Here is a 25085-nt window from a genome sequence, read left to right on the forward strand (position 1 = left end):
AATCTTGATGTAACCATGGCATGGATCCAGCTGGCTAGACTGGGGTAGAGAGTCATTTTCCAGGCTTGACAAAGTTGGAAGAAACTGGTTTTTTGCAGCTCATTAACTTGCTTCTCCAGCAGTAATGCTGGATCCAGTATAACCCTAAGGATTTTAACTGAGTCAGAAAGGGTTAGCTGACCTCCATCAAAGGTGGGAAGTACAATGTCCTTTAAGGCCTCAGCCTTCCCAGTTAGTATTTCTTCCATCTTATCAGGATCCAGTTTGAATTTGTTCTCTCTTAGCTATTTAATCTCAGCTGTCAAACACCTCTACTGCAGCACCAGGAAATGTGGATAGAAAGATACAGAGCTGGTTGTCATCAGCATACTGATCACCCCAATTCCAAAGCTATGAATGACTTCTCCAAAAGGCTTTTACATAGAGGCTGAATAGTAAGGAGAATAGGGCTATAATCTGTGGAATGCCATAGGACAAGACCTGCACTGATGACAACTGGTCTCCAATAGCAACTATTTGAGACAAAAGAATGATTTTAAACTATGAATGATTTAAACCAGTTCAAAGCCCATCCCCAGTATCCACTGCTGCCTCCAAACATCTTAATAAGAGGTCATGATGATCCACTGTATTGAATGATGCAACAAAGAGGCTTGTGACCTTTATCTACATGGAGACATAGATCATCAACGAAGGATACCAGAGCCATCTTTGTTTCATAGCTTGGCCTAAAACCAGACTGAACCATCTCCACAGCAGATGAATTATCCAAAAAGGCCTGCACTTGGTCTGCCACTGCTCTCTGCAGTAGGAACCAAGAGCCTCTACAGGTGGACCATTTTACCCAGCCTCCCTCCCCCATGAAGTGTTGAAAATATACATTCACCCTTGCTTTGAGTAAAAAGTTGCAAGCCCATGGTATAGGCTGAACCTCCAGTGTCAAAGCCAGACCTTTCCACAAAATCTCAGTACAAAACCTTAAGCTTTGTACTCAGTACAAAACAGGGTGTAACATTTTTAATGTGTTGGATGCATCATGACTTGAAAGAGGCCCATGGCAGCCAAAAAGGCGACGAAGTCCTAGGTCGGTTCTCATAAGGAACACTCAAGATGAATACTGAAGTCCTCCAGAACTATCAGTCTAGGTGTCTCAAGCATCATGCCTGCATGCATATATCTTTATAGTAATAATTGTGGCTGTAGTTGAAGAATATAGATCGTAGAAGTTTAGAATTTTTCTTTTAAAAGTTGGTCACAATTAAGTCAACATTAACAGTGCCACCCTAAGCATAGTTACATTCTTCAAAGCCCATTTACTTTACCAGAAGGGAGTAAGTCTGCTTAGGATGACACTGTAAGTACTTGGAAGTCCTACTGATTTCATTGGGACAGATAGTTAAGCACATGAACAACTGAGCTATGAGATCACACATTTATTTAAATGCAACTGCTTCCTGATGTGATATGGTACATGATTTTGATCATTCAGATACATTCATTCAAATCAATGTTAAGTTCATCGCTCTTCTGCAGTGAGAAATGGGTGTGGGGATGGGTAGGGGAAAGCTCAATCACAAGATCTGTGTGCAAGAGGTGTGAGGAGATGGGACAAACAGGCCCCAAGAGAAGCATTCATAAAATGAAGGAGATTTAAGTAGGTGAGAATAATGTTAATTCATAAAATGAATGGTACTATTATTCTTAAATTTATGTGTGCCACTGCCTCTTGGACCAAGAAATACACCTTTTGCAAGATCTAGAAGTTTCACAGTAACAAGACCCTCTCCTTTGCAATTATTTGCCCTTGAATCCCTCCCCCCAACATATATTTTATCATTTGCTTATAATCATTACCTTTCTTTGTCATTTTCATTTCTCAATCGCTTTAAGTGTCCTTCTGCTTTCTGTACACTTCTGCTATGATGCTCAGCTTTTGCACAGAGGTAGCTAATTTGACCCTTACTTTTACTTGAGGCAACTGAATAAAAAGGATGACAATGTATAAATTTTTATAGTATATTAATGGTACAGTAATTTCACAAGCAGACCTCTATAATAGCTTAAACACTGAATGAACAATTGTGGAATAAATGTTCTACAAAATCTGTGTAAGTGTGACAGTTCAGTGGTCACACTGTTGGACTAAAACAAGGAAGGCCTGGGTTAAAACCACCAGCCACTCATGAAGCTCACTGGGTCAGTTTGGGCCAGTCACTGTTCCTCAACTTAGGTAAAATTACACTAGTGTTGTTGGGTTAAAATGTAGGAGGAGACAACAATACACTCTGCCCGGAGCTCCTTGGAGGCATAAAAATGTGATAAATAATTCAAAAACAGCAGATAACTTCAGATCTGGTCAAATCAACAAAAGCATAAACATTATAAAAACTATTGACTCTAAAAGATACACATCTGGAAAGGACAAAATGTTTATTTCATCTCAAATTGCATAGTGTATGCTAATATAGTACTAAATATAGTACTAAATATAGTACTAGTGTATGCTAATATAGTACTAAATATAGTACTAAATTCAGTCCCCTGCCATAAGTAAGGGTGCCCATTGTGCCCCATCCCAGGGGGAAAGGGGGAGCAAGCAAGTCGCCATGGGGTAGTTGTACCCTTTGTGAACTCCTGCCCAGAGGGTGCTTGGTTGCACCTTATGGCCTTATCTCCTTTAGCCAGTTGTTTTGGGAAAGGCTAAGGCGGTGTAGCCAGCCAAGGGAACTGGAGGTGAGACTACTTTTCTCTGGTCTGTGTTGTGGGTGCATATGCATTGGGCTGGGGAACATTCTACAGAGCTATGCAGGAGTAGTGCTCTACATGATCCTAAAAGGGGGGTTCCCTTAAGAGGCTCTAGAGGTGGGATGTATGACAGCCAGCTTTATGGCTGGCATATCAGCCATGCTCCCAAGAGACTGGTAATGGGCAGGAACTGCTGCTTCCTCTGCATTTCTTAATACTGGATCTCTGGTGGGTTGAGGAGTTCGCTGCCACAGCTGGACTCTCAAGTGCACCCATTACTTCCCACCTATACCTACTATACCCCACCCATACCAAGAACTGAAGAATCTGTAATCAATAAAGCTGTGGCTTGATTTCCCCCATTCCGATGTGTCTGTTTTGATCCTCTCTCTTTTCCCTTCTGACTTTCCTATTGAGGTCACAACATTGGTTTTCCATAGATGCTACTACTGCAGTTTGTTAGTTATAAAGCTACCAAAAGAGAGACGGAAGGAGGAAGAAAGATGTGAAGGAGGAAATGAATTATTTACAAGTCCAATCATATCTGAAAGAGAAAAGAACTTGCACTGACAAAGACAAGATATAACAGGAGAATAAGCTGAGCCCTCAGGTGGAAAAAATGACTCTTCCAAAGCAGATGTGTCAAACACAGATTATTTCAATAGTATAATGGCAACACAGTAATGCTTTCTATAAGTATACTAGATGAGACTTTCCAGAAAATCTGATGAGGCAGGACATTGAACAGCATCCACTTACGGCTCTTGACATAACCATGATTGAATGAGTTTTAATTTAATCTTCAAGCACCAGTAAAAATACAAGAACACAAACAGTTTAAACTTTAAAAACAGATGATGGAATTTTAGCATATTCATGGAATAACAGGGTCATGGAGCTGATAGTCAGTTAGCTATTCCCTATGTGGAATAAGAGTTTGTGTGAAAATGCCTGTTGATGGATGATCTTTGGCAAGTACACTGCTCTCCTTCAACAGGCTTCCCAAGACTTTTCTACAAGAAATCAGAATTGCAGAAGGCTCACACAGGGTCATTTTCAAACAATGTTTTTCAGCCTTTCCCCATTATACAGTCTGAAAAACAAGCTATTAATCATTAAGGGTGTGCATTTTGAAAATTACAGTTTTTGAATCTGTGACTATTGAGTGAAATGTCGGTTGTGATGGGGTGGTTTTCCAATGCAGCATTACTGGGTTGGACTCAAAATTCATTAGTTTTCTTTCATACTCATGGGTTTCATGGACATTCTATGGGTAAGGACCAACTGCAGGATCTGGGGCAGCTGTTTTTGCACTCAACAGCACCAAAATTGCACAGAATACAGCCCTCCCTCTGAACCATCAACTCACAGAGTTTTATAAAAATAAAAGGGGGGGGTTGTTAACGGACCCCATAGTAGGTGAGTGGCTGCAGAGCAGTTTATGTTTCACTGACTCCTATAGCAGGAAACTGCAAGCAAACTGTTAGCAGCAGACCAGCACCTAAGCAGGAGAGCAGAGCAGCACCACTGGCTTCTGCTAGTCAGCAACATTTGGGGGGAAAATCCTGCCTTATGTTTACTTTTTTCTTCTACTGTGACAGTGCCAATAAAATGATCACTTAGCAGTGTCCTGTTGTCAAAGTCCCTTCAAGAGCGCAGAAAAAAAGAGTTCCTGTGTACGATTTAAAAATAAAACTTCTGGAACCTTCCACATTAAGTGGACTGGTTCACACTGTTTCAAGTTGGTGAACATTATGGGTACAGGCATTTCGGCGGGGGGGGGGGGGGTTGAGGGGAAAAAACCCCACTGGAAACATGCTACAAAAATCACTACACTCACATCACTGAGTCTTTCCTCCAAGGAGTTCAGGACCATGCACATGGGCTTTTCCCTACTTTATCTTCCTAACAAATTTAAGAAATACAGTAGGCTAAGAGAGGAGGATTAGCACACGGTCACCCATGACAGAGAAAGGCTCTGGATATTTGGAGTCCACATCTAACATTCTATTCATTACACCACAATGGCTCATGCTAGTGAAGATAATATTTATCAATTTCTAAGCCATCTCTCAAGAGAACCTGCTCAGGGTAGTAAATACTGTTCATATTATCCATGTTCCCACAATTTTAGACCCTTTATTGCTGTTTCCACTTGTGACTACAAAAAAAAAGGATTTAGTTCATTCACACAAGCATAGGCTGCCTTTTTGAACTCCATATCAAACCTTCTCAATGTGAACTGACTAGTAGCATGCAAAATTATAATAACATTTGATTTAATAATAATAACATTCGATTTATATACCGCCCTTCAGGACAACTTAATGCCCGCTCAGAGCGGTTTACAAAGTGTTATTATTTCCCCACAACAATCACCCTGTGAGATGGGTAGGGCTGAGAGAGCTCCAGAAAACTGTGACTCGCCCAAGGTCACCCAGCTGGCTTCGTGGAGGAGTGGGGAATCAAACCCAGCTCTCCAGGTTAGAGTCCCGTGCTCTTAACCACTACACCAAACTGGCTCTTATAGATGCTACTCATGAGTAGAGATGGGCACAAACCAAAGTATGAAACTAAGTTCATGACGAACCAGGCCAGTTTGTAGTTCGTGAACCAGCAGTTCATCCGAGCCCATTTCTGATGAAACGCCATGAACTTTAGGGCTGGTTCCTTTGGTTTGTTTTTTGGTTCATCACTGCAGACAGCCTGGTTCCGATCAATCAGCTTCCTAGGCAACAGGGATGGACTTCCTGCAGACCTTCTGCTGACCCGGAGGTGGCCTTCTGCTGGCCTGGAAGTGACCTTCTGCTGACCCAGAATTGATGATTTGCTGACCTGGATGTGACGTTTTCACGAATCAAACAAACTGGTTCGCAAACCGGGGCAGGTTTGTGAAAGTTCGTGGTTCGTGAAATGTGACAAACCATGAACCGCACAGTTTGTTTTTTCCAGTTTGTGCCCATCTCTACTCATGTGACTGTATCCTGTGGAAAAACTCACAATGGAGTTGGCAGAGCAGATCTTTCCCCATTTTCCTTCAGCAGCCTTATTTTTGTCCCAAAAACCTGGAGGTCAAGCAACCTTTGTGAACAAAATGCAGTATGCGGAGCTGCAGTGAAGAGGAGGAAGGAACAGATAGAATCACCTCCTCCTCCTTCTGTTAGCAGCTTGCAGAGCAAGAGAAGAAAGCAATTTCAATCAGTTCCCCCTCTTTACTCCATAGGCTTGGGACATTTTTTTTCATGAGGATTCCCAGAACCACACAGAGAATTTTTGGAAAACAACAGGAGTCTGATGGGAGAAGGGAATGCAAGCAAAGTTCTACTCTTCCAACTCCTTTTAATGAGCCTTTCTGCTGACTCCAACCCTCGCTAAGCAAGTTAGACAATCTGTTTGCTACAGTCAAGGAATTGCCATGTCTATCAGAACAAAACACTTGCCATGGTGGAGGCTTCATAAGCAACGGCCTTCTGCCATATACAATATTTATTCAAATATAGTCTATTCCTCTAGGTGCTATACTTGACCAATGAAATCAATCAATTTCCCAGGCTTGGCAAAATATGATAAGAAACTCCTCCATTTGGCCATCACAGAAAAGATATATTACCTCGAGCTTCATTTTCACTATCCAGGACAATCTGAAATGCTTCAGGAGCCAGTGCAAGGCCTGCATTTACCAACAAAGACCGTTTTTTCCTCACGCTATCTTTTGATGTTCCTTTTTTTGCCTACATATACAGGAAAAAAACTATTATATGGTGGCAGCTTAAGTGGCATATAATATGTTTTAACAGGGCTTTTTTTCAGCAGGAACGTGGTGGAACGGAGTTCCAGAACCTCCTGAAAATGGTCACACGGCTGGTGGCCCCACCCCCTGATCTCCAGACAGAGGGGAGTTTAGATTGCCCTCCGCACCGCCGAGCAGTGTGGAGGGCAATCTAAACTCCCCTCTGTCTGGAGATCAGGGGGTGGGGCCACCAGCCATGTGACCATTTTCTCCGAGGGCAACCCACTGAGTTCCACCACCTCTTTCCCCATAAAAAAGCCCTGGGTTTTAATAAAATAATATGGGTTGGAAATATGTTCTACGAGATCTTAAAAGTGGTTCATAACAAGATTAAAATGGTTAAAAAAAAACCTTACTAAAAACAACTGAAACATCAAATGGAATCAGCAAGCAAAAATTCAGATAAACCAACTATAATTAACAGTGAAGTCCTAAGCAGAGTCACTCCAGTCTAAGCCATCAAAATCAATGGGTTTAGACTGGAGTAACTCTGTTTATGATTTCACTGTAAGTTACAATAGACTTTTTATATGATACAAAGTCTATTGTTCATTGTCATGTGTTCTGTGCAGTCCCCGTGCATGTGTACGCCTGCCACAGATGTTCCAAAGCTCCTAAAGGTATCGACGGAGTGTTTTCTCAGTATTTTATTGTGGAAAAAAAGTCAGGGGGCTCCCACCCCATTTTAGACCTTTGTTCCCTAAACAAGTTTATAGTTCCAAATTTTTTTGAACATTGTCGTTAAAAGAAATGCTTTTTCCCTGTTAAGAGATCAAGTTTAGTTTGCTACAGTAGATTTAAAGGGTGCATATTTCCATGTTCCAAAAATGTTCACTTCAGAAAATTTCTTCATTTCCAATGTGGCTCCAAAACTACCAATACAAGGTTCCTCCTTTCAGCTCCTCTGCCCCTTGTATCTTTATGAAGGTCATGGCAGTAACGGTGAGCCACCTCAGATAAAAAGGGTGTACCATTTCCCCCTATCTCAATGATTGGCTGCTAGTAGGCCAGACCAGAGAATCTCTGTCCCAGCATGTATCTCTGGTTCTTGCTGTCCTCGACCTGTTGGGCCTGAGGGTCAATCTGGAAAAATCATCCTTGGCTCCCCAGAAGAAGGTGGTATTTGTGGGGACAGTCCTAGACTCCTCCCAAGCCCTTGCCTTTCCTACTCCAGACAGGCTAGGGAAGATTCTCCTCACTCTAAACAAGGTTCTTTCATACAGGCACCAAAGGGCAAAGCAAATTCAAATACAGGTTTTATGACCTCTCCATTTGCCAGGCAGAGGCTTTGTCCCCTGCAGAACTGGTTCATCGGAGTGTTCCACCAACACCATTAGAAACCATACAAGTGGTTCTCTATCCTGAAACTAATCCACAGGTCCCTAAAGTGGTGGAACAACACACAGAACCTCTTAGTGGGGACCCCCTTTGGCTCCCCCCTGGTTCACATTTTGAACTACATTGATGTCTTTCTTTGAGATGGGGGGCTTGTTCTGGGACCACCTAGGTAAAAGGAGCATGGTCCACTCAAGAATCATCCATGCACATCAATCTCTTCAAGCTCAGGGCAATAAGGTATGCTCTGAAGGCTCTGGTCCACCTAGTAGAAGGCAAGAACATTCAGATACATACAGACAATACGACTGACATGCATTACCTAGGAGGGGCACAGCCTTCTTGATCCTATTCTGCGAATCCTCACTAATATGAGAAGGGCTGTCCAGCATCAAGTCATTCTTTTTGCTATTCACGTAATAGTCAAAGACAATGTTCTGGCGGATGCCGTGAAACAGTCCAAATCTCAGAACTACAAATGATCTGTCCACAGGGATTTTCTCTGCCTTGTTTTTGCAAAGTGGGGGCAATCAACCATAGATCTGTTTGCCGCATATCTCAACAGGAAATGTGTTCAATATTGTTCATGGGCAGGAAAGGGGCAAGCCTCTCTTGGGGACGCTTTTCAGATCTCTTGGTCAGGCACCCTTTTATATGCATTCCCCCCACTACCTCTAATGACTCTAACACTCAGTAAAATGATGAGGGAAGTTTATTCGCTAATTGTAATAAGTTCTTACTGACCTAGGCAGGCCTGGTTTGCCACTCTATTTCAAATGGCGCAGGGCAGAATCTACCATTTCCCCCTAACACCACATCTGTTACAGGATGATGTGGTTCCCCACCATACCCTAGGTACTCTGAAACTGACAACCTGGTTCATATCTCCCCGGATTAGTTTCTTTCTCCTCAGTCCAAAGAGTCCTGTTGGAGGCTAGAAAAACATCTACCAGGAAATCATACCTAGCCAATTTGAATCCTGTCTCTGCCTCATTACATCTGTTTTACACCATTTGGTCTAGCTAAAAGACCAAGATTTGGCTAATTCCTCAATTAAAGTCCACAGAACAGCCATGATAACGAACGGTAAATACTCATGAATGTCATTTGATTAGCTCCTCCATCAAGGATAGGAGATCTCGTCACAGAAGGAGGGAAAGGAATGTGTTAAGTGGGGATGACTCTGTGAGACCTTTGTTGAGCTGGATTCCTTCAAGGATGGGGAGCCTGTAAATCCAATCACCACTGATCACTCTGCATTCTTATGTGGCATTTCATGCCTAGGTCTCCCGGGTGGGACTCAGCAACTGTTAGCTGAAAGAACTCTGGCTGCAATACAAGCTGCCATTTTTAATCCAGAGGCCTTGTGATTTTATAGCACAGGTAGCCATGCTGAATGGCTATTAAAGATGGTGGAGGCTGGATCAACTGCTTACATGCCTGCACAGAAGACCACTCGATGAACAACTGTTACAGGTAAGTACAACCTTGTTGTATGACTATGAATGCCAAAATGTATACATTTCCAAATGTATCTCCCCAAGATTGAGGAGATTTGCTGAAACAATGATACTCATCAATTAAATCCCCTGAAATATGCATTGGCTATGGCTTTCCATTATATAAAATCAGTCAGGTATTTGGGGGCTGAAGAAAGATTAATTAATCCAAATCATACCTGTATTCAGAACATAGTCAAATTTTATATTCATTATGTGGCAATTACCTGTTCCACCATCAAACTTGCTTGGTCTTCTAGGCGTTCTGGTGACTTGTACAAAATGGTATTTAAATTAAGCCGCTGGAACGCCATTTTAAGGTATTCATTATACTGCCCATTGTTATCAAGATAGATGGCCTTTTGAAGATGTTCCATGGCAGCCTCAATTCTGTCTTCCTTTTCTTCAATGCGAGCAATTTCCATATGAACTTGACAACGTAGTAGAATCAACATGCTGAAAAAAAACATTTTCAATTAAAATAATTTAAATGTTCTACACCAAGCTTTCTCTTTATACAAGGTGAATTACAAACAGGATTTCTTTTTAATAAAATTAAGCTGGCAATGAGGTAATCATAGGGTTTGTATACTAGAAATATTTCTCAAAGAAGATTAGTAGTATATGCTTTTAAGATGTCATGACAAGTTGCAATTGAACTGAGATTTGTTGCAATGGACATGCTTGTTTGTTGAGCCCATATGCTTTCTTTGCTCCACTACACTTTTCTGATAAAGGATTCCCCATTTGACAGACCTACAAACAACCTCCAACTCCCACAAGCACTGTGGTCAGCTGGCGACCAATGAAAGAGAGGGGGGCAGGGATGGGAGGGCAAACACCCAGAAGTGATATAACTACACGAGCATTACATCTCTAGGATGCGTCAGAACTCTGTGGTAAAACCAGTGATGTGACATAATGTCACTTCCAGGTATTTGCTGGAAGTGACATGCCATTGCTTTTCCAGGTATTTTTTCCACTGCCACCCAGCCAAATGGCCATGGGCAAAGAAGAGGACGGCAGGGTTGGATTCCCTGAATCAGAGTATGTTTGCTCTTCCAGCAAAGAAGTCAAAATATTGGTTTAATTCCAGTTCGAATCCTCATTTGTGGAAAGCTCACCCAGGAGCAATCATTCAGGCATTGTGGTTTCTGAAAACCCAGAAGCCTTAATTGCATGAAGGGAGTTGGAAGAGAGGGAGCAGAGATAAGGGGTATGCATGGGCACAATGAACCAACTGTGTTTATGCCTATTGTGTCAAATCTTAGTTTATTTACAGCTTGCCATGACACCTGGTTGCAGCTATAGTTTTCAAATGACCTAGGAAAATAATATAATTCATAATGACTAATTTTCAGACTACTTTGTTCGAGTCACATAGACAAGCTAGCACAGACAGGCCATACTGTAGTGGTAACAGCGTGTTTTGCTTGTACATGGTCCAAGTAAAATCCTCAGGTTCAAACAATTTGATGTAACCAGACTGGGGAAAACCTCTGCCTGACATACTGAAGAATTGTTGTCAATCAAAGCAGATCTGTGCTTGAAGGGTCATTACTCTGATTCACTAAAAGGTTGTTCTTTGTATCACAAATTTATACACAAGTTATCTGGTCCTGTAAAATAACACATTAGAGTGCATACAATGCCCCGATGTACCTGTCAATCTTTTCTAGGATCTCAGCAATAGCAAGCAATGATTTCCGTACATGTTGTTGCAAGTTGTGTTGCAGCAGTGGCAAACAGAGGTTCCACTGGGTAGTGCACACTGCCTGAATAACATTGGAGTCTTTCAGACGAATCGCACGAATCAAAATGAGATCAAGTCTCTGTATTACTTGTAGTTGAGCCTACAAGAATGAAAAAATATATTTTACATGGATCACAGAAAAAAACATTCTCTGGACTCAATCCACAGGGTGCCACATAATCAGGACAACATATTCAGGAGACCTGTCAAGGGAACAGCAATAACTCTGCTCTCTCAGGTACTGCGCCTTTTCACTGGTAGGTATATTCATGGATCCCTCACCTGGATAGCTCAGGTGAACACCTCGTCAGATCTCAGAAGCTAAGCAGGTCAGCCTTGGTTAGTATGTAGATGGGAGACCTTCAATGAAAACCAGCATTGCAGAGGCAGACAATAGCAAAACACCTCTGTTAGTCTCTTGCCATGAAAACCCTGCCGGGGTTGCCATAAGTCAGATATGACTTAAGAGCATATCTGACTTGTCCACCACATATCCATGGACAACTCAGTACAAGGCACAACTCCTAGTCTCTATAAACACCTTCCTCTCAGCTCCCTGGTAGCTAAAATAACCTAATATAGTCTCTTAGGATGACTGTTAATCCAGAAAGAGATAGGGAAGGCTAACTTTAAAAAAAAGAGCAGTACTAATAAGCAGTAGTAATTAAAGAACAAACATACCTCAACAACACTTTTAGCATAAGTTACAATTTTATCCCCAAGTTTTTGAACTTCATAGTCACATTCGAAGCATTCTAATTCAATTTGCTTTCCTGGGTCCTGTTAATATAAATAGATTCACATTAATGAATGCAAATGGTCACAATTCAGGTATGATGCTTTCAGGTGTTTACATTATTACAGACTCCTGCATTTGTCATTCTAGGAACAACGGGCAGCATACAAAGTTTATTCCACACACAGACAAAAGTACCAGCATGAAAAATGACTGGGTCAGTATACGGAGTGGATATTTTAATATTTCACAAAGCACTCTACCCTACAACCGCATCAGTGCAACCTTGCAGACCAACTGATGTATGCGGAGACTAACATTCTTGGATGGCACCATTACTTTAAAAACATAACTGGGAAAAGATACCCAAGGTCAAAACCAACTATCACTGAATATAAACAATTCTTAATCTTCAGCGTATAGTGGAAGCAAACTTGCTGTGCCCTTTTTGCATGGTCTCCATGTTATGTTGTAAAACAGTTGCAGGAACGGAGAGGCAAAACAGAGGGTGTAAGGAGGATTTTGTCACAGGCTTTGGGCAGCCCAGATCCCAGAGTCATAGCATTGGAAGGGACCTCCAGGGTCATCTGGTCCAACTCCCTGCATAATGCAGGAAATTCACAACTACCTCCACCCCCACCCCCCGCCCTACACACACTCCTCCAGGTACTACAGGTCATCCTTTTAAAAGACACAGCAGTCAAGAATGGCCTAACACTCACTTTAATATTAAAGTTCCTTAAGTCAGATAGACATGAAAATGCAACAGGTACACAGTCTAATCGCAGAGACAGGCGAGCCAATTCCATCAGCAAAGAAAATCTGCAAAAATAGAAGGCAGACACAATTAGAATAAAACTGGCAATGAATTTTATATGCATATTGTTTTGCCATTCTGAGGTGTAGTGGTGTGTAATATTTACAGTGATGGACTATGATCTAGGAGACCCTGGATCATGTCCCTAGTCTTTCTGGGTGACCTTGGGTCTGCCACACATTCTGAGCCTACCTTACAGGGTGGATATATGGAGAAACATTAAAAATGGAGAATCATGTATTCAACTCTTTGGAGGAGGGGTGAGATAAAAACTCACTAGATAGGTATCTTATTAATTTAATATGCTAATGCAACAAAGAATACTTATATTAAAATCAGGTATACACGTTCGGCAGTCATTAGTTGAGATGGAATAATACCAGTGGGGACTGTAGTTTAACCATTAGTGGGCCAAATATGTGGCCTAAATACAGCTCCTCCCATTAATTCTCCCATCAATCTTTTTTAAAAAATGTATTTTATTGAACTCCCATTTGGCAAAGCAAGACAGTAGGAGGTAGACAATAATACTGAACAGAAAACAGGTGGGAGGAGTCACAGTTTTCTCCTGTTGCATCGAGAGATTGAATGTGTCCAGCTTTTGGCATGGCAACCTCAATTTTTTTTTATCAGCAGCATGTTCCATGATTTGTCAGATTAGAGAGATGGAAACCTTACCTGGGATAGCAAGTGGGCAAGTACACTAATAGAAATTATTGAAAGTAGGGGACACAAGCTAGGGAATGAGGTTGATTTCGCTGTAACCCTATCTTAGCCTGTCCCTGAAATCAAATTTAAATAAATGCAGTTGACAGATAATCACAGCCCAATGAGCAGTATATACAAGTAAAGTTCATCACAGAGTCCATTTTCACAAATGATTCCTAAGCTGCTATTTCTTCATGCACATTAGTGCACAAGCAAAACACATACAGTGGGTGGGATTCAGATTAAAGTAGTAATTTCCACTGATTGCCTCTTTCCATTACATACCACTCCTCCTGTCATTCCTTAGGGTCCCCTATCTTTATCTGCCTCTCTGTGCCCAGTGGCTGGGCTGGACCATTTGTGCAGTGGCGACCACCACCAGGCTTAGCTTCACTGTGGCTGTTGCGTGACCCTGGGACCAGTTGCCCACGCTCAGACTCACAGGGTTGTTGTGAGGATAAAATGCAGGAGGAAAAGGATATAACCTGCTCTGGATCCCTATTGGAAAGAAAGGCAAGGCATACATGAAGTAAATAAATAAAGGAAGCTGGGCGCAGAAAGAGGAAGCACGAAAACTTCGAATTCCAGGTAGTTGCAAAGGGAAGGAAGAACCTTCTTCAAGTAGCAGGAGATACTGTGCCCCAAAAGAAAATGATAGCTGAGCAGCAAGACGGTGTATTTTTAAATACAGCAGGGGATTCTTTATATCAACTGTATATTACTGGCCTAAACATAATGTAAATACCAATTAATACTGAAATTTTTAAAATAGCTATGACATAGCTTCCAAAAAGTTAACAACACATGAAACTTACTTTTCTTTAGCATTTAATTTCCTTCGATTCTCTTTCAAAAATTCGTATATATGGTTCAACTCTGCATCAACTGCTTTTGGAATCTCATTTGCATCCAATGCCCTGCAATTATGGTACACATGGATTATTAATTAATCAGGAAAAATATTAACTGCTGAATGTGCAATTTCCCAACAGCCCAAACTTCACCTCCAACAAAGTGGAATCTTTGATCAGAATACTATTCCAAACAAAAGTAACTAAAATAAGCCAAAGGTTGATTATTCATTTCTTCCTCTAGTCCAGAGGTCTCCAGTCTTACTGACCCTGTGGGCAGCTCTGGAATTTTGAGGATGGGTAGTAGGTGGCACCACTATAAAATGGCTGCCCTAGAAAGCTATCATAAAATGGGCGCCATGGTGTGTTGAACCAAACACAAATGGTTGGGAGGTTTCAAGTCAAGCAGCCTTCTATGGTGCTGAACGGGTGCTCCTGCACACACAGAAGTGATGCCTCCTCAGTTCTTCAGAAGTACCTCCTGATCCAGTGAGGTGGAGGAAAGACAGGAATATCTTTTTATTTTGTGGATGTGTTGTTGGTGGGTGCCAGAAGATGGCTGCTATGATGCCTATGGGCACCACATTGAGATTAGTCTCTAGTTGTTAAGACATGTGGCCTTAACTAGCAAAAAAACAGAACTTAAGCAAGAAAAATGGTTTTCATGAGTGCATGCCAAATGAAGCTAGGGAAAAAGAAGACATATGATTCTCACTCTAGGTACATCAGCCTGTCTTCGTTAAGTCAGGATTATAGCAAGTTATTCACCTGCTCATCTCGGCAAGGGTAACAGTTACCACCCAGCATAATAATTGAGAGCAAACCATCCAAGTCATTCATGTAGCTGCCCAGACACTACCGCTGGGAGTGGAATTGTGGAACAAGAGAAAAATGACTCCAACCCTGAATGTCAATTCTTCTATCTGTCACTGTGTGCAGCCTGCTCTAATGGTGTTTTTTCTTTCACTCTTGGCCCTCCAGATTCCAACCCTCATCTAGAGATACAAAGGAGATTCAAGATATTAAAGTACAAGACTTACGATTTAATTCTCTGGATTTTATAAATGATTGTCAGATTGACCAAATCTTCAAGATCATCTTCTAGGTCTACAGGGTCTGCTAGATTGTAACGCACCTAAGGATAATTAGAATAGCTATATCACTACTTCCAGTACTGGGATGTATCAGCCAAAAGCAAGATGAGAAAGTTCAAAAGGAAGAAAGAGAAGGAAGCAGGGCAATAGGAGGAGATGGGAGCTGCCATGAGGAAAGAAAGAGAACATTGTGTGAGGAGATACAGGAGAAAGAGAGGTACCCCCAAGAAGTCCATGCTTAGTTAGCACTGCACTACTTTTCCTGGAGACAGCTGCTGAGGGAGGGAAGGGGCATAAGCTGAAGACAGGGGTGCAAATAAAGGTGATTTGACTGGTGGGTAGGAAGGAGAGAAGGAAGCAGGAAAAGAGGAGAGGCTATGGGGGTAGCTAGAGAAGGGAAAGAGAGAGGAAATATTGGGGGACAGGAAAATGACATTCCCCCAAAGTCTGCAGGTTCCCCACTTGCAATTTATATTTCATGTTTTATATTTATGAATATATAGTATTACCGTCCAACAAGATGTATTTGTTGGTAAATTTGCTACTGAGCCTCTTCTCTCAGCTCACCCCATTGCTCCTGCTGACTCCTGGTCTTGCAAACCATCTGCAAAAAAGTCATGACCCACTTTTGGGTCCTCACCCATTCTTTAAAACCACGGTATTAGTGGAACATCTGAGACACACAGCTCCGCAGTGAATTTTAAACTGATATTATACTTTAAGACTATAGTCAGACTGCTTTTCTCAAGGTACTTTTGAGCAGCATATAATACATGACCTACTTCTCTTTCATCTTGCAGACTTATTAATATTACAGCTGTGGGAGGTCCAGTACATTTGTCATTACATGAGATGTTATTATTCTAAGAAGAGTTGTGTGGAATGAAACAAAAGTAAATCCGAAAATGGAATATAAGAGGAGAATTACCAAGTAGAGGGGAGAGTGGCTGATGTACATGTACATATTTGATATTTCTGCAATACACCTACTTTTGGTTGCAATACACAAGTTTTATTCTTGAGAATTAACATCTATTTTTTTCCTTGAGGCTTGCAACAAAACAGTATTTATTTAGCTGTACTCATTACCTTCATGTCGTATATGTAATATGCAAAAGACATACAGGACAGACTATAATAGAATTCTACAATGCTGGTTAACTTTTATATGTACAGTTCTATAATGCTTTACAGAAAGGCAGGTAATCCATGCCACTTGGTATAATCCTGAGTTTAAAAATGGCATTTTGGTAAAGGGTGAGTAGGTGTGTGTGCGTGCGCATATGTGTGTATAAAGTGCTGTCAAGGCGCACCTGACTTATAGCAATCGTAGCAAGGGTATTCAAGGCAAGTGAGTAGCAGCGTTGGTTTGCCATTGTCTTCCTCTACAGAGTCTTCCTTGGTGGTCTCCCATCCAAGTACCAACCCTGCTTAGCCTCTGAGATCTGATAAGATCAGTCTACACCATGCTTTCTCCAGTCCCTCAAAAGTACTGCAGAAGGGAAATGGTCTAAAATGTTACAATTTAGAACTATCAGCTAAAATTTTAAACTGATCAGGTTTTTAGAAATTCGATCTTGTGAAGACAGTTGTCAACAGCTGTTTTATTCTAAGAAATAATAGGCAGTATCCTACCATGTGTGTATGAAAGGTACACAGCCCACCGCCCCCCCCCCCCCACACACACCACCGTCCTTGTGTCTCTTTTGGCTCTTACTACACAAACCTCTGACAAGGGTATAGGCCAGGATGGATCAAATCACAGTGTAGTGCCAACCATCTGTTCAGCTTACAAAACAATGAACAGCTGCAGTCACCACTGTACCTCTAGCTGCACTGTTATGGACTTCCAGCTCTCTCATTTTAGCCTTGCTCCTGCACCATTTGGGGCAGTTGTTTGAACTGCAGTTTTATTTATTATGGACATTGCTGTAACAGGTACCACTCTGCTTGTGATTCTGCTTTTTATCAGTAAAGCTTTGAAAAACACAGAAGCCTTGCTAACCCCATTCATCTGGCTTGTATTAGGAACATTACTCCTGCTGCTCTTTGATTAATATTTGGATTGTTTTATAGCTGACTTAATAGGGATGCTTCCCTACACCCCGCTCATTACTAACTCCAGCTGTCTTCTGCATAGGACTCCCACTGGGAGCTAGCTCAAAGAGTTCTCCAATATCTGCACCTTGGTGTTTTAGGAAGGGAGAGGGGTAGGCTTTTCTGGGTTAATAATCCCCCAGGTCACTGTTGGTGTGAGATAAACCACACAGCCTAAATGATGAAGAGGAAACATGAAAAACATAGATTGCTGCAATGAATAGCAGCAGGTCACAGTCATTATTCTCATGCAGCAGAGTGATGACTACATAGGAAGAAGCTAAGCAAAAATGATTGGAATCTGGGCCAGTCACTATGAGCAGCTCATTTACATGCACAAAGGTACCGACTGGATATTAGGAAAAACTTTTTCACCGTCAGAGTAGTTCAAAAGTGGAATCAGCTGCCTAGGGAGGTGGTGAGCTCCCCCTCACTGGCAGTTTTCAAGAAGAGGCTGGATGAATACTTGTCAGAGATGCTTTAGGCTGATCCTGCACTGGGCAGGGGGTTGGACTAGATGGTCTGTATGGTCCCTTCCAACTCTATGATTCTATGATTCCTAGTGATTTGACTTAATGGTGAAAAATTTTAGCTATGCTTGGAACTCCTTCGAGGGCAGTCTGGTCAACTACACACATGTAGGGCCTGCTGGCAACATCAAGAATGCTACCTGTGGTAGTCCATAACACTATGTCTTCCTGTGCAGCTTTCATGCCCTAGTATGTATGGCTGGTTTTGATATCAGGCCTAATGGGGAATTCCAAACACAAAACACACACACACGGCTGATTGTATGAAAGGGCATGTGCTCGCAAAAGGGAATTTGAACCCCCATCTGCAGAACTCGCAGAAGTGTGGTAGTAATAAGACTTCTCTGTGTATATTCAGGCAACCTCCACCTGCACATGATGCAAGCACAACCCTTATGTGGCAGGGGCAGAGGCAGGCAGAACAGATTGTTACAACAATTTTATCATGGGGTGCTATGCTGCCCCATCCTCTTCCAGACTGATGTAAGACCCCACAACAAACAAGATAAACACACACTTTGCTGTCCTAAAAACAAGGACATATTTTAAACAACAGGAAACGTTGGGTCTCAAAAGTCCTCCGAACAGAACAAGGTGCTATGTTGCCTTTGTTCCTTCCGTTGTGCTTTTTCGTGGGTGGGCGGGCATGATGACTGAAAGACAGCATGCTGGGCATTGTTGTGTGTTCGTTAGTTGCTTCCATATATGGCTGGCATACAGACATTGTCAGCATCCTGCTCCATGACTAGTGGGAGTGGGTGGTGTGGCTGGTGATTCCACTGTAGCTGCTCAGCTCTCAGCTCCTTAGAGTTGGGTCTCTGCTGAGAGGATAGGACATTGACTAGCTACATGGGGTCAGCAAAAAGCTAGCATTTGAGTCTTAGAATTGAACTGCCCATAGAAGTGATATTTGACAATTCTGGAATTGTATTTAATGTGCAAGATTTTATTTAGGCCGTTTTAATTAATTTTATGGGTTTCATTTATAGCTTTATAACACAGCATATTTTTAAAAATTATCAGAAAAATTGCTATTTTGTCATCTGATACACAGACATCAGTGGTTTAACTGACTGCTATATTAAAACAGAAACACATTTTGTTCTTTAAAGACTGGGTAGAAAGTCACGAGGTTGGACCCTACACTGTGCAGGTGCAAGGATCATGAATCTCCTCCCCTTTCCTCAGCTCTTTCTGTCTGTTTGTTGCTGGGGTTGAGGAATTTGCATGAATAGCCATGCAGATCAGGCAGTTGCAGTGGGGAGAAGAGGTTGAAACTGCCCCTTTCTTTCTCCTGCATGAGCGGAGCTACACTTATGCAAGAGGCAGAAAGGGGAAGCTTGTTCCCTATCCTCTCCTCACTACCGCTGTCCACCTGGTGCACCATTAGTAAACACAAGTCCCTTGACCCCAGCAGTAAACCTTCCTATGGATGAAAAGAGCTCCAAAAGGGAGGGAAAGGTGGTGAAGTTCCTGGATGATCGGGTGTTTCAACCAGTGGTTCACAGGATCTAAGACGGGGTATTTTAATGGTCTTTAGTATCAAATAGCCCAGCACACTATTAAAATCTTCTTGCTTTACCTCTGGTTTTAATTCTTGTCTTATTGATGTATTATAATCCATTTTTACTTTCCTTGCTGCACTTTACTATTTTATTATGAAATATAAATCACATATAGATCAGGAATAGGTTTAGGTGAGATGGATGCTGCAAAGGACATTAGACTACATAAACATGAATTCAAATCAAGACCCTTATATATAGCTTGATAACAATGCAACCCTAAACAGAGACACACCTTCCTAAGACTAGTGAAGCCAACGGATTTAGAAAGGTGTGTGCTTAATGCAAAATGTTTTCAGCATCAGACTGAAAATTTAACTTCTAAATTGGTTTTCTAAATGATTCAGACGTTACCATTAGTGAAAATAGTGTTTTATATCTCTCTGGAACATTTTGTTTAATGAATTCTTCTGCAGTAGTCAAAAAAATCATGGCATCTTCTGATCTGGAAGCATCCAGGAAACATTCAAGTAATTCTCTGTAAGGTAAACAAGATTGTTATAATCTGCAAATACTATTATATTGTTACATACTGCGTTCAAATGTATTTTGCTTTATCTATTAAAATGCACAGTTCTTTGTTTCCATCTCATTTCAGAGTGAAAGATGCTACTGTACTATTATATTTTCCCAGAAGGGGGACAATATAATAGTTTCAGAAATGGAAAATACTGACTCTGAAAGACTTACATACTGAACCACTGCAAAAAATAAAATAAAAATTAAGTTCCTTAGAGAAAAATAACAAATTAAGAGGATCAAATATATTTGGAATAACCCTTTTAGATACGTATTTAGGTTCAAATTAGGTTATCATAAAAGATTAATAAAAGCATAGAATTTTTTTCAGGGGGGAAGGAAAATCAGATAAGTAGAAACTTTGTATGGTACTCAAGGCAGAAGCTAAAATGGAGCTTTAAGCTATATCTCAATGTTAAGGGACTGAATTCAGAAATATAGAGACAAAAAGTGATACAAAGGGGAAAACAGTGGAAAATATATAAAGAAATCTATGTTAGAACTGTGAATGAACACCTTTTGAAAGGTATGCTGTTAGGAGAGGGGGGCAGGGTTGGACACGCAGGTTCTGCTACACACCTGTGATGATGTCATTTCTGGTTTAAATCAGAAGCAATGGGTTCTCAATGGGGCTGATTCTTTAGGAATCGGTCCCAAACATAGAGTTTTTGCTATGTTGGTTCTGATTGGTTCTGATGGTATGCAGCAAGAATGCGTATTGCAGACACATGGGAAACAAAAACTTTTATATTAATGGATTGGTATTGAGGATTTGGACTCTGGCTTTCTTTACAGATTACTTATTATAAAAGAGAAATAGAAAAACTTCAGTCAGATAGGTTTGTGAAAAACTAAATTTTCTTTATATAATATGCGAATACAATATTTCATGATTCTGTGAAACCTTACATATTGACATCTGATTTGAAAAATAATAATAATAAAAACAGTCAAATCAATGCCTAGAAAAGCATGAGCCTACAAAATATGACTCAGTATTGGATTGGCCAGCACTTCCTTCCAAGTTTCATTTTTCTCCTAGGGAAATACATTTAGCCTATGAAGAGCTATCATTAACATCAGACAAAAACCATCATCTTGATTTTCCCGTCAACACAATGCCCTCCAGTTGCTTCATTTGAAAGAGAGAATAATTTGAGTGGCAATAAAAGAGCAACATGTCCAATCTGTTTAGGTCAATAAAAGAAAAAGTATCTAGGGTGAAGTTGGCGTCTCTGCCAGTGTAAAGCAGGTTTGTGTCACGGGGGAAAGTAACATGGATAAGTAAGTTGCTATATACTGATTAGACATAAAATAAAAACAGTCAGAAATCAATGGTTGTTGTGGGTTTTCCGGGCTGTATTGCCGTGGTCTTGGCATTGTAGTTCCTGACGTTTCGCCAGCAGCTGTGGCTGGCATCTTCAGAGGTGTAGCACCAAAAGACAGAGATCTCTCAGTGTCAGAAATCAGTTTGCAGCTGAAAAATATGTAGTGTATATCTGCAATATAGTAGACTCCCTAGACTGCCTGACTGTCAGTGAAAGCCAAAGTTATACAATTTTAAGCCCAATTATTTCAATGGTCTTACTGGTATAATTCTGCAAGGACTGTACTGCTAAAGAAGGAAATAATTGACAAAGGAAAAAAAATCAGACATGAGGCAGTGCTGTCATTTAGCTTGAAAGGAAGTGCCTTGGACTTATAAGCAGGAACTTATAAGCAAAAAGAGCACCAGCACCAAAAAACCCTAAAATGTACAGAAGTGGTTTAGGAAGCAAACTTAACAGATCTATTCAGAAAGAAGCCCCGTTTCATTCAGTGGGGCTTACTCCCAGGAAAGCATTCTTAGGAGTGTAACTTTAATATAATAAACATCACCAATGCCCTCTGTTAAAGATTTCATGCTTAGCTCTACAACTATGCACATTATGTTTTAAATGATAAAACAACACATTTTCCATTTTTTCACTATCTTCATATGAATCTCCTGCTCATTATAGCTGCAATTCAGAAAACAACATGTTTTTGAATTATTTTCCCCCAACTTCCCTCAACTCCACACCCTGCACATAAAAAGCCACATCTGAAACAGGGTAGCCTTAAAAAGATGGGATAGAAATATTTTAAATAAACAATACAGTAAATTAACATTCTCAGGCAGGATGTGATGGGGAGGTACTTGTCATGTATAAAGAAAAAAAAACCCTTGAAATCTTACTGAACAAAGGCAATCCCGAAAAGAACTTGACTGCCACATGCTTTGACTATTCATTATCTGGGGTCGCTTTACCCCTTCCATGTCTTGCAAGACGGTTAAAACTCATGTGTTTACACCGCATTTTGAATAAGTGCTTTGAATATCCTTGCAGGGTACAAGCATTATTTTTTCAGGCTCAATACAAAATTGAAAAATGAGCCCCCGCACTAGGCTTACTGGGCCTCCTGCAATGATGAAAGGACTCCTGCTGGTAAGCCTTGTTGCCTCCTGCCACTTGGAGCAGTGGGAGGGAGAATTAAAAACAAACAAACACCAACATTGCTACGTCACTTTCAGCTATTGAAAGAGACAAAGAGGAGCTCTAGGAATTGCCAGAAACTATGATTACGATAGAGTTTTCAACAATTCCTAGTGCTACCCTTTGTCACTTCCAGGTTGTACCCAGAAGTGACATGGCGATGTCAACAACATCATCTCATGTTCCTACTTCGAGCCTCCCTACAGGTTGCCAGGCATCCATACCCCCCCACACAGACCAACACCACAATCCATCATTGCATCACAGTCCACCCACCCACACATATCCACCACAATCTCATGAACCATAAAAATGTTTTTTGTTATGAAACTACTGTTACATAGTCTACATTTCTGAAAAATGCTTGATTTTGCAACTTTTGCTTAACAATAATATCCACCTTGAGCATCCTACAAGTATGCTAACTATTTTGTATCTTTTTGATCACTAAAAAGGGATTATCTTGTTAATGTCTTTTATTAAATATTGAAAGGACCAATGTGGCTACAAAGTTTTGGCCAATTAACTTAAAGCTTTATTTTTCTAGCCTTTTTCATTACAAAATCATGAATTAGCCCCTCAAAGTCAATTTCTTTTGCAAATGTGTACTTAATAGACAAGATGGCCAGGTGGCTTAACCATTCTTGCCCTGTTGTAGATTCTTACTTGTGAATAAGCCACTGAAAAATAATTTCAAAGTCCAATTATGACATTTTATCTGTATAATTATTTTATGGAGATCTATGCAAAACCTGTAACATTCCTTGACATACTTCATACACACTCACACATAGGACTGCCAGATGGGGTCCAGAATAATGACATACTACAGGGAGAGGGGGAGAGGCACTAACTTTTCTTTTCATATTTGCATGTGCACAGCATGTATGCTCCCATCTCAGCACAATGACATCATTAATAGAAGTGACATCATTGCACTGATCCCACTTCCAGGTGTCTGGGCTAGCCACTCCTGGACAGCGCTGCACAGCTGCAGAAGGCTGGCTGGGCACCCAGGCTGGCTAGCCTTGCCTGCTGGTATCACATAGCCATAAAAGGCCAGCTGGGTGGCCCACTCCCAAGGGTGCAACGCAGGAGGCCAGGTGCCCAGGCTGGCTGACCAATTCCCTGGGCTGGTGGCAGCACCAATCAACTGCAGGAGGCTGGGTGGCTGGGCTGGACGACAGAGCTGCCTCTGGAAGCAGGGGGGAGGGGGAGGACAGATGTCCAGTATTTGGGAAACTGCTTCCTCCAGACAATTCCCCAAATTACCCGACTGTCCAGGTGAAAACCAGACACCTAGCAACCCTACTCACATGCACACAAGGTTCTTAATATTCCAGAAGGTATAGAGTTGTGAAAGCCCAGAAGAGTTCAAATTATGACATTGCCATAGCACAAGAACGTAAGAGATGCCCAGTTGGATCACACCAAGGTTCCCTCTAGCCCAGTATCCCGTTTCTCAGAGTTCCCACCAGTTGCCTTAGAGGGTCAGCAAACAGGGAAACTCAACTTACATCATGAGTTCTGCTGTCCAGTCCTTGTCTTGTTCATCAGGATGATATAGGGCAGGCACTATCCGAGACAGGCTTGGAATCAGAAATTGCCGGAATCCAGGTCTTAAAAATGGCCTTATAATTCTCCAGTAAATAACTGAAGCATTATATATCAAAAAATAGTATCTGCAAAAAGAGTATACATTAAGATATTACCATCTTTAAAACAGAAATAAGCACAAAATGGCCTCTGGACTAGACAATAGCAAACCACCTCTGCTCCTCAGTTGACTTGTAAGCCCTTTGCTGGGGTTGCCAGTTGCAATGAAGGTGCACACGTACATGTATATGCAGATGATATAGTCCACTTTGTAACAGATATAATAACCATTTTAGAATTTATGATTTAAGCATATTGTAGAGTTTCCATATATAAACTGAATGTTCAGATATCTGAGGTGATGTTAGTGAATTCGGAACAGTGTGAAATAGAGATGCTGGACAACACAAGTAACGCAAAGTTCTGGTTGTTAAATATTAAGGCATTTATGTAACTCTAAAATACAAATTATTTAGTGCTACCTTTAATTTAGTGCTGAGAAAAATTATAGATAAGGCAAGGAGGCTGCAAAAATTAGGGGGTGTGTGTCTGAGGGAATTACACTGCACTTTCTAGCCTCTTGATAGTGTCACTGCTGCTGCCAGGCCCAACATGGATCTTCGGCTCAGCAGCACTGACATTCCTCTTTCCTCTTCCCTTCCAAAGACTCTGCTCTTTTTCTTTTCCCCATCAAACACCCTTTCCAGTTTACCTCCCCCTCCCTACCAGCCTTTCCTGTTCCTCTCCTGCCACCAACCACCCTTCCCTTTTCTTTCACTGATGCCTTTGTGGTGGACAGGCATGTAGAGGCCAGCAGTGATGGCATGCGGGCCAGCAGCAGCTTGGAGCCACAGCATGCAAGTAAGCTGGCATGGCTGCCAGGCCTGAAACAGTTCACTGCTGCAGCAAATGTACATCCTGTGGCTCTTAGCCA

General features: G+C 41.4%; 1 protein-coding gene across 1 annotated transcript in view; it reads right to left on the minus strand.

Annotated features, from left to right (window-relative positions):
• Positions 1 to 25085, minus strand: part of CFAP46 (cilia and flagella associated protein 46) — a 169050-nt gene that overhangs the window by 138076 nt on the left and 5889 nt on the right. The window contains exons 6-15 of the mRNA XM_054983246.1: positions 24073 to 24237; positions 19875 to 19998; positions 15275 to 15369; positions 14199 to 14300; positions 12581 to 12680; positions 11804 to 11902; positions 11032 to 11222; positions 9597 to 9825; positions 6356 to 6476; positions 1855 to 1978 (exon numbers count right to left, since the gene is read on the minus strand). Coding sequence (XP_054839221.1) covers positions 1855 to 1978; positions 6356 to 6476; positions 9597 to 9825; positions 11032 to 11222; positions 11804 to 11902; positions 12581 to 12680; positions 14199 to 14300; positions 15275 to 15369; positions 19875 to 19998; positions 24073 to 24237 — 1350 coding nt within the window. The remainder of the gene's footprint in view (positions 1 to 1854; positions 1979 to 6355; positions 6477 to 9596; positions 9826 to 11031; positions 11223 to 11803; positions 11903 to 12580; positions 12681 to 14198; positions 14301 to 15274; positions 15370 to 19874; positions 19999 to 24072; positions 24238 to 25085) is intronic.

Source organism: Eublepharis macularius, chromosome 6, assembly GCF_028583425.1.
Source record: "Eublepharis macularius isolate TG4126 chromosome 6, MPM_Emac_v1.0, whole genome shotgun sequence".
Taxonomy (NCBI): domain Eukaryota; kingdom Metazoa; phylum Chordata; class Lepidosauria; order Squamata; family Eublepharidae; genus Eublepharis; species Eublepharis macularius.